Raw genomic sequence first — 11004 nt, 5'->3', positions numbered from 1 at the left:
AGTAATGATCTATAAACTGGCATCAGAGGCAAAATATATTTAAGTAAAAAGACAATTTATTTGTTAATCAGAATATACAAAGCAGTGGCTGAAGTAACCGAATGTTATTCTGGTTCTGAAAAAGGCAGTCTTGGACGCAAAACTGGGCTACCCAGCCATAACACAAAACTCATTTAACGTAAGAAAAACAAGTATAAATGGTACAAACTTGCGTGGAATGCATACAGAACAAATGACCAAAGCTTTAAGATTTAAGAGGGGTTAATTAACAATGCAAATCCTGCCTGCATGAAACAAGATCAAGTAATCTTATCATGGAGGTGCAAGACAGAGCCCCTTTATTCATTTGCACCATCTGTGACGTTAACAGGGCAGCCAAGCCAAGGATTAAGTAGCAGCTCAACACAAAATATTATGCCTCAACTAATAATGTCAACAACTGTCCATTAGCCCCTGCTTAAAACTTATCTTTGGTCCTTTTAAGTGAATCTGAGAGGTCAACATGAGCCTTGAAGGGCATGAGCAGCTGCCTATATGAATGAATTGTCTGGTCAGCACTGGCATAATAGAGATTGTGCTTCCAACATACCAATATAAAACCTCATGAAATGAACAAAACTGATCTCATGGTGTGGCCCCATTTATACAAGTAAAAAAAAAAAAGAAGCTCATTTTAAAGACCAATAAATAACATTTCATAAAAAAGGATGCAAGGGCCACCATCTCTCAGGACTCCAGTGCAATGTGATAACATGGGAGCAAACAAAAAGAAATGTTTCTCAAAAGGAACAGACAGCACAAGCTCTACACACAATGTTGACCAGGCTGGTAAGACAGTGCTGACACAAGCAGGACAGCGACCTAAGCCTCCGCTTCTGCCTCTTTAGTATCTCCATTCTCCTCCGTCTTCTGCTTTTTTGTGTCCACTTTTTCCTAATGAGAAGAAATAAATGCATTAGAAAGATCAAGGTTCCCCCGATACGTCATCACAATAAAAATCGATCTAAATGTCAAATCGGAGCCTGAGGAAAAACCCACCTCCTCCTCTTCAGCTGCACGCTTGGCAGGTGGTGCATCAGTTTCCTCTACAGGGGGCGCCTCCTCTGCATTTCCTGTGAGGACAGTTTGTCAACTTCATAAATTATGCCCATTTCAGTCTAATTAGGACAAATTTTTGGAATATTAATCTTTCAAAATTTAACTGTCAACTCAAGGTCAACCAATGCAGGAAGCCTTCAGAGGCCAGTAACCACTAATAAAGTATTGAGGAGCATTTGTCTTTATTTAAACAGTTCAACTCCTCTCTATGAACATACCATCTCCATTCTCATGTTCCTCCTCTTCAGGTTCTTCCACTTTATCACTGTGATCAGCACCATTCTGCATGAAAAGAAGGAAACGTCAGACCAGAGATACACGACATGATCTTCTGCATTCATTTATGATCCAATATATATATATATATATATTGAAGGGCCAGTCAAAAATCTGAATCACTAATAATTTTCCCATGATCAGACACTGCAAGGAGTTCGTTTTCCTCTCCAGATTAAAGCTTTGAAGCTTGGCTTGAGACACCAGCAGGAAGGTCCACAGACTTCCTAACATCTGTGCCATTTCACAACCCAAACAAAGCGGTGTGTGGAGCAGCTGAGCAGGCGGGGGAGGCTGCTGCAGCGACACCTGCATGATGAGGCCCGCCAAGACAAAAGGCCATGAGGCCGGCTGCCGCCGCACTCACTGTTCCGTTTGCAGGTGCGTCCCCGTTGTCGGTCTTCTCCTCTCCCTCCGCTTCTTTCTTCTCCTTCAGCTCCTACAAAATAAAAGCACATCATCCACTCAACAACGTGCGATAGGAAAGACTTTTCACGCGAAGCGGGCAGGTTGTACACGTTTGAATTTCGTTGAATGAAAAAGATTTATTTTGGTCTTATGTGCAAAAAAAAAGTCCATATCAAGGATAAAACGTGTAAATATTGCCGGCTTTGCTTGGTGTTTTCATCCAGATCTTCAACGGAACGGTGCCACTACTTTGTCTTCCCGCCCACAGCGGCAGCTCCTCACCAGCTGCACCGATTCTACCGCTTTGTCTGCGCGGCGAGACGTCGGTGAGTCCCTCCGCTCACACGGCTCTCCGCACACGGCTTTCAGCCATCCACGGGTGAAACACAAAAACAGCCCCACGTAACACGTCGCGCTGTCGACATTTGACTATCCTAATTAATTAGCTTTTTTTTTTACCAATTACGAATTTAACTAACCTAAGAGTACTGAAAACGCTAGCGTACCGGGTTAGCTAGCCAGAGTTAGTAAAACCATTATTAACACAAACGTTAACTTATCACAAAGTTGAGAAAATCTCTCAACGAGCCACCGTTTAAAAGATTTCGAAAATGAAACTCACCTTTACTGTAACCTCTGGAGTTGCGGTCGTGTCTACAGCTGTGTCGGCCATGGTTGGTTTGATTAATTGATGTAGATAATTCTACTCCTGTTCAAAAAATATTTTTATGTCTAGGCTCTTCGCTTTCGTGCGGACAGTCCTAGACGCTGAGATAGAAATGGTGCCTCACCGTCTCTCCGCTTGTCTCTCCAGCTAGTTGAAAAGCCACTCTTGTTGGGAACGGCGAGCAAATCTCGCAAATGATTGGACGGAGCCAAACACTCATCCATCCGATTGGAGAAACGTTCTATCAATCATGATGAGAGGACCCGCCTACGGGCTATCGCATTATTGATTGGTCACTTGTTTTAAAGCGCTGCACTATGACGCCAGAGTTATCGTTCCTACTTCAGTCCACCGTTTGTTTATTTATTTAGTTTTTAAAATCTAAATTTAAACAATGTACTTAAACGATCAGTTATTGAGGTAATAGGATTCGTTTTGTGATGACAGACTTCTGCCTTACGGAGATGAATTGTCAACGTTTAGGGAACATGAGCACATGAGCTACATCTTTTGTCTTCGTGATCTTACTCTGCATCGATGGGTGTCAAATTACATTAAGAAAAACAAAAAAAAAAGAAAAGAAAAACTGCGGCCACTCCTCTTTTCTATATTTAACACTTGAAAAGAAATGGCAAGGCTCATTTGGATTTATTATTATTATTATTATTATTATTATTATTATTATTATTATTATTATTATTATTATTATTAATTTCACAAAACAAAAAGTGTACCAAACAAACAGAAGACAATCAATTAATTTAAGACAGAATCCTGTCATTTTTTTATCTGAGTAGAAACACATATAATTCAAAGTTGTATCATACGATTGTCAATTGGAGGTGATGCATTTATAAATTCTAAATACAATGAAGCAAAATCTTTGGGTAATTATGTGTGATAATTATATATAATAATTATATAATAATTATATATACTGTATATATACACTATATATAAGAATTCATATAATATGTAATTATATACACATTGAGAGAAACTTATCTGGTTTAGTCAATATTTGATGCAGTAAACAAAAAGCAATGTGGTAAACATTAGCTTGTGTAAAGCATAAACATCAGACTTTGTGATCTGTGAACCTATCAGGGACAGTAATGGAGTGTGAGGGGTTGTGTGTCTGCATACGATACTTTGTAGAAAAAACATTTATAGGATGCGTTCAGGTATATTACTGAGTAGCCTGGAAATATTGATACATACACGCACAAACAATTAAAAGTGTTGGCATGCACCATATTAATATGAAGGTAATGCCGTGGGGGCATTTAATGGAAAAACTGAAGTGATTTGACAGCACAAGGCCTGATCCGGTGCGCTGTTGTCTTAATTAAAACTGTAGCTGCAGTTCATAAATCACTGGCCTACTTCATTGTTTCCATTTTCTGCTTCTTAAGAAAACTTTGCTCTTGTTGTTGACTAATTAATTCTGACCCCCCCCCCCCTTCTTTTTCAGAGGTTATATTAGAGGCTAATTTTCTTTTCCACCGCTTGTCTCTGTCATCCAGCTGTTAAACCAAAGGAAGTGTGGAAACCCACAAATGGTTTGTACCTCACTGTGAGTTACAGAGAGCGTAGAAAACAGGCAGCATGGGTCAACCCTGCATGTTTTGAGTCATACCAATCTTCCAGCGGCTGAATTCCTCAAGTATATCAGCTTCATGTGCCACACCTGTCATTGTTTGTGTCCACAAACAGCTGTCATTATTTTCAGTTTACCTGTAGTTATCAGATAGTCGTCAGAGCAACAGTGTAACTCTATTGTATGAGGCCTGAATGACACAAATTTGAGATCCATTTAAAATATTCCTTGACAGTTTTACTAAGATCCTGAACCCAGCACACCCAAACAGGATATCTTGACACAAGTGTTCCCTTCAGCTTCTAATTTTAGGTGCTCCAAGGACCTAATCCCACACTGTCTCAGTTATCTTCTCCACTCTATGCCAGCTTTCAAACTACTGATTTTTAGAAAACCTTAAGCCCCCTTTAGTCATACAACTCTTATTGAGCTGAAATATAATTATGAAGGCTGTAATTACATGCACAGATCAAAGGGATGTGTGGAAGTGTACTCAGCTGGGTACTTGGTTTATTGCCGTTCTCATAAAAGCACATTTATCTAACATAAATGGACTTTGTTGCTATAAAATTATTTGATAACTATATTGACAATATGTTAAAAAATTTCAACACAAAAATGTCTCAGATGTAACAGGAAAAATGCCTTACATCAAGCTTAAGTACACACATGGTACACACATGTGTATGTGTGTGTGTATATGTATATACTGTATATATATATATGCTGTATATATATATACAGACGCTCCTCAACTTCCGTTTAAATTACGTTCCGAACGGCCGAATGTAATGTGTAAATGAACGCAAGTTGTTACTGTACGTTCCAGTAATGTGTGACTGTTTATACTGTATGTACATCAATATAACCGTAATTTATAAAACACTGCTTCTTTTGACTACCACTATCACTTGTGGACTTACGCTTTTGACCATCCATATTTGCTTAGGGTTACAAGTACGCAAAACAATGTGTATGTAAACACAGAGATCACAGATACGACATCTTAACACAAGGGTAACACGCGATAAACTGAGAAGAGGCAGGCGTAAAATGTTTTGAACGTCTCATACTATGTAGTGCGCACGAAACTCAAAAATTCATTCATTCATTCATTCATTTTCTGCCGCTGTATCCACTGTAGCAGGTCACGGGGAGCTGGAGCCTATCCCAGCTGGCATAGGGCGTGAGGTGGGGGACACTCCGGGCACGATGCCAGTGCACCGTGGAGTCACACACGAAGACATACAACCACACACACACACTGTCACTCCTACTGGCAATTTGGGACCGGCAAATGAACCTGAAGCGCATGCTTTTGGAGGTGGGAGGAAGCCAGAGAACCACGGAGAGAACCCACGCAGACACGGGGAGAACACGCAAACTCCGCACAGAGCAGGACTTGAACCCGGACCCGTCGTGTTGTGAGGCGGCAGCGCTAACCACTGCACCACTGTGACGCCCCTCAAAAAGTCACTCACAAAAATTTTTTTAATAAAATTATTTTAAAGTCAGTTCAAAAGTAAAATCTAAAAAAAGTAAAAGGAATGAACTTAAGTAGAGAAGTGTCTGTATATACATATATATATATATATATATATATAAAATTATACAGTATATTACAGTATATACACATATATATATATATATATATATATATATATATATAAAATTATACAGTATATTACAGTATATACATATATATATATATATACATATATATATATGTATATAATATACAGTATACCAACAAGAACCCGTGGAAATTCCACGATAAAACAATAATATCAGACTTCGTTTGTTTTCTCTTTTTTTTTCTTCGCCATCACAAGAAAACAAACTGCTGTGTCCGACGAAGCCATAAAGGTTCCGTGTGTGTAGGACGGACGAACGCGAAGACGAAGGCCGCTTCGGCGTTACGGTCCGGCCAATCGGGTAGACGCCAGCTTCGTGCGTTTAGTCCTGGTGAATAAAGCATTCAGTTTCCCCACACGACAATGTCAGGTCCATCATAATCAAAGAATATAAACCACTATGTTTGACTAAGCCAAGATGGCTCCGTAAGTGAGAGACATGGACAAATGTGAAGACCGGAGCTAACTCGGCTAGTGGCCCGAACTTCCGGGTAGACGCTGGAAGCGTGAGAGCGTGAGGTTTTCAAGTGAGCTTATTCATAAATAAATAAATAAATAAATTTTATATAATATATATATATATATATACTGTATATATATATAGTGCTTGAAAACAAAGCATTAGTGAAAAGCCTGATGTCACCTCACTTGAAGATAAGGGCTCCTAGTATAATGCTTGAATCATTTTATTTGGGAAATGTAGGCTTTGTGGAGACAGAGGAGCAAAAATCTTCAAAGTGATGGCCTCAGTGCACAAATTCACAACACATATATGAGGACCAAGAACAAGAATTAAAAGGAGCTATTACTCTCTTTTTTTCCTTTGCTGGAAAATGGGAGCAGTGAGAGGGACGGCGTTCGTGAGCTCATTTCCTGTAGATTTCCATGTGCCACCAATCTGTTACAAAGAAAAACTATCTATGGGCGGCTTGTTCATTCCCAGGTAAAGAAGAGAAGCAAACTGTTGCAGCAAGTTGAGCAGTGAAGGAAAAGGAAAAGTTGAAGAAGAGATACAATACAGTGCTTTTTCTAAACCTCTTATTGGCCAAGGAACGTGACTGTTTACCACACGTTCCACAAGTATGAAGCGGAAAACTTTTTAAGCTATTAAAATGCATGTAACCACAAAATGCATTGCTGTGTAAAAGAAACGTCTCTTTGTGTTCACAATGACACTCTCTGAAAGTAAATATGTTTTGCACCATTTCCCAAAGCCTATGGAAACGTTGCTTTGAACGCCAAAGTGTTCCTGCTGTCCTAACAGAGGATTAAAGGTAGAGAATGGGAAGCACTGCACCTTAATTTTATCTTAATTTCTTGAAGACAAAGGCTTGACCTGACTTGAGGAATGTTAGTGGTTGGGGGTAAAGCAAAGTGGGGCCCATCAAAGAGCAGAGGTCAGGACTGGGTTTTGGGGGGATAATTGGAAGAACTGGTGGGGGCAAACTGAACTCTTTTGTTTTCAACAGCAAAGCCCAGCATGGTCCAGTTAGCTATCCCTGGTTTTCACATAACAACATAAATATGACTTCTCACTGGGACTATTTAGTTCAATGCACAGCAAGGGAGGAATCTTTTAGTTTTTGATCCATAACTAACACAATTAAGTACAGTTATTATTGACAGTAATGAAGTCATGTACATTACTTCTGCTACAAGACCCCCAGAGGCTCAAGATGCATTTAAAAAAATGTTTACTGAAATAACTACTTAATACAATAACACAAAAAATATTAACTATAGACAAAACAATCTACTGGAGAAACAACAATAAATCAATCAGTTTATGTTTGAGCAATATATAATAAATAAATAAATAAATTAAAAAAAAATTTTTTTTTAAAAAATCTCCCATGTAGATGATGTGACAACAACAGTGCATTTACGTCAAATTATAACAAAAAGTTCAAACCAAACAATAAAAGCAAAAAGCAACAATAATGATATATAACAAATTAGTATTATATCAACCAACGTTACATGGGTAAATTAATAAAATTATTGCAAATAACCAGTTAACATTTCACTGGTAATTTATGTTTTTACTTGAAGATAAATACAATGCCTGCTGTAATGTGAATAGTTTGTAATTAAGACTTAATTCATTTGATTTGGGGTGAAGTGCAGAAGCATTTATAATAGCAGCCTGTCAAAAAAAATGGAAACAGGCATAAAAATAATCAGTAAAAACACACATATGTTATTGTACAATTATGTAAAACAATATTCAAGAATAAATTAAACGCCGGCCTCAAGAAGAGAGGACATGATAATGTGAGCGTGAAACAGTAATACGAATAACTGAATGGAAGTTAACAGAAACACACAATGAGGTTCGGTATCCAATGATGCTGGAATCCTGTGGCTCTGGATGTTGTTGAGGAGGAGTTGGTTGACATGACTCCTCGGTATTTCATTTTGTATTTAATATGCATATTAAGGAATCTAAGAAAAAATAGCAGTGATTGAGGGTGAGTAAACTTTCCAAATTAATTAAAATGCATTTTAAAATTCATAAACCTGGCTTGATATGTCTTAAGTGGGCAGTAAAAGTTGTCCCGCTGCACCCTCATGTTCAATTTCAGCCGCACTTGGTTATTTAGTTCACCTCTTAGCTCCACCTCTGTAACTGCCTTGCCAGAGAAAAGTGGAAATTTCCAGTAATTCCTACTGCTTGGCAAGAAACGCTCCTCCTCCCTCTGGTTTCCCGCCTTTCAGGCTACCTGCTCTTTCATGGCCCTCTGCTGCTGGAGCCTGTGGAGCCCTGCAGACTTCACTCAGAGAGAAGAAACATCATTTCTCACAACAAAGAACACCATTTTCTTTATGTAGCATTATTTATTTTTAGTTAAAAATCATTGTCTATTACAACAGAAATGTGAGCCATTTATAAATTATGTAAAATAATTATAGAATGTAATGACTAATTTAAGCTCAAGACAGCTAGTGTTGTAATACAAAATGCTTGCAAGAGAATAAATCCCTTTTTAAATCTGTAATATCATAGATTAATCCCAAAGAGTTCATCCAAATGTTTCATTGTTTGCTACCTCTAAAGACCACGGTATCTAGTTACCCTTTGGATGGCTGGTGAGGCCTAAGCTATACGTACCTCTGACATTAGCTCTTCAATGATGAACAAAGGTGGTTTGGGGATCACAGGACAGATGGTGGATTTGCATTTCTATTTCTGTTGCTGATCTGCTTTTCTGGTGTCAGTATTGTTCCAGATACGACAACAGCTCCAGTTTGCCGGAACTGAGACATTTGAAAAGCTTTGGAGATGAGAAACAAGCTGCGGCTCAGATAAGAACAACAAGATGATAACTGTTCACATGTTTACAGCTTGTGAGGTCCCTGCTACCTCGGTGCTGCCTCTGTGGTTTTATAACTTCCTCTTAGTTGAAGACCACACTATAACCATTTACACATGAGCATCCTGGATGCCTGATAAAATCATTTTAGATAAACTACAAAAATAGCCATGAGACAGCTGGACTGGAGAAGTTGCAGTGTTGATGGCATGAGGCACCCTGACCTTAGACCCATTGTGAAGCACCAACAAAGAACCATCTGCACAGCAACCAAAGCAGAGATGAGGGACTCGCACACAAGGGGACTGAGGGGGGAGGGACATGAGGACCTGGGGAGTGTAAATAAAACAATGAAACAGAAACAAAGGAACATTTAAATAGGACTTGATCAGGTGGATCATGTGTAAAACACTGCATATTTCAGTTTGGACACAAAAGAAAGTCAGAAGCTGCTCTAAGTATGAACCCGGAGAGTATCTGGATATTTCTACTGCTGGAAGAGTGGAAGACAAGAGTCACTGGTCTAAATACTCAAGAGCACATTTCCTGCCTCCCACATGGTGAGATGAAGTCAACTGTGGCCGTTCCAGGCTAATATTTAACCTGATCTGTTTCTCAAGCACAGTGGGCGTCTCAGTCCTTCCCGATGAAGGCACTGACATTGAAATATTTTGGTTTACTAATTCAATATTTTCAAGCGATTAAAGCGCAATCTGAATTTTGTTTTTCCTCTTCACATTATGGTGTATCTCAAGATAGTGAAAGCAAAGACAGAATGGTGTCAGGGACATCTGTAAAAATCACAAATATTTCACAGGTAAGGTATGAGAGTAAGATTGCTTAGCAACAGCAGTAAAAAAAAAAAAAATAATGAAAAAAAGAATTGCAGCCTGTGTGGTAAGAGAGAAATCGGTCCTGTTGCCAGCCAGTGGTGGATAGCCGGTACGAGCTGAGCATGAGCCAACGCTGAAGATGTTCACACCATCATTTTTCTAGAACCTGCACGTGCAGCGACATGCGGGAGCGGTAATTACCTGCCTGGCGTGTGACCACAACTAGACAGGAAAAAGGTGATATTCTTTTTCCTTGAACACTGTTCAAAAATATGTTCAGTCATTTGATTGGCTGGAAAATTCACCATGGCAGTCAGTTGCTTAGCAACACTCAGAAGAGGGTGGGCTCTGGGTGGGAGGGTGAGAGTATGGGGTGGTGGGGGGTGGGGGTGGCCGTTTGTCAAGGGTATGGAGTATTCTGGGTGAATGCAGACGTACTGACTGGGGAAATACCTGGCACAGCTCCCAAATAAACAAGCCACACACACACACACACACACACACACACACACACACACACACACACACACACACACACACACACACACACACACACACAATACACACACAAACGGAGTGAGGGTGGGAGGTATTCTCCAGTTAATATTCCTGTCTTAAGATAAAAGTAAACAAGTTATTTTTATTCATGCTAATCATTTGTTTTCCAAAACACACCAGAGACAGGAAGTAGACAGCATTTTACTGAAGAGTTTCCTCCAGTGGAATAAAAGTTGACCAACACCTTACAGCACCTAATAACAGACAATATCTGACCCAAAAATGATTGAAACACAGTATGAAAGACGTGACAGGCTGTGAGCCGTTGCAGCTATTTGAAGCATTTTCAACGAGGAAGAGAGGATCTGACCACAGACACGTACGTACTGTATGTATGTAGTTCCTCTGTAAGGTGGAGAAACGCTACCTGTGCTTGCATGCTTTTGTCTGCATAGTTGGGAGTGTAGGAGTTTGGGCTAGTAATTTTTAATTAGGCTGACGTGACCTGAGCATACCAGTCAACAAACTGCCGGTGGTTAATACATGAGCAAGAAAAAGATTAAAATGACAAGTGGTTATGAATGTGTTTCAAGAGAAAGGCGAAACTGTTGAGCTGAAGGAGGAGAATAGGTGGAAAATGTGCTTATATGGAGAAGAGGAGGGGTACTGCTGGTAG

The 11004-nt window shown here is 39.4% G+C and overlaps 1 protein-coding gene across 1 annotated transcript; it reads right to left on the bottom strand.

Annotated features, from left to right (window-relative positions):
• Window positions 1-34: 34 nt before the first annotated feature.
• Window positions 35-2594, bottom strand: si:ch211-222l21.1 (prothymosin alpha). The gene is made up of 5 exons (XM_068316209.1): window positions 2405-2594; window positions 1742-1813; window positions 1317-1380; window positions 1039-1112; window positions 35-933 (listed from the first exon to the last, which is right to left on the bottom strand). Exons 1-5 carry the CDS (start codon window positions 2453-2455, stop codon window positions 862-864), a joined length of 333 nt encoding a protein of 110 aa, XP_068172310.1. The 5' UTR covers window positions 2456-2594; the 3' UTR covers window positions 35-861.
• Window positions 2595-11004: the final 8410 nt, after the last annotated feature.

This window comes from Antennarius striatus, chromosome 5 (genome assembly GCF_040054535.1).
Source record: "Antennarius striatus isolate MH-2024 chromosome 5, ASM4005453v1, whole genome shotgun sequence".
Taxonomy (NCBI): Eukaryota; Metazoa; Chordata; class Actinopteri; order Lophiiformes; family Antennariidae; genus Antennarius; species Antennarius striatus.
Note: the sequence above shows the minus strand (reverse complement) of the source record. Positions and strands in the feature narration are given on the sequence as shown.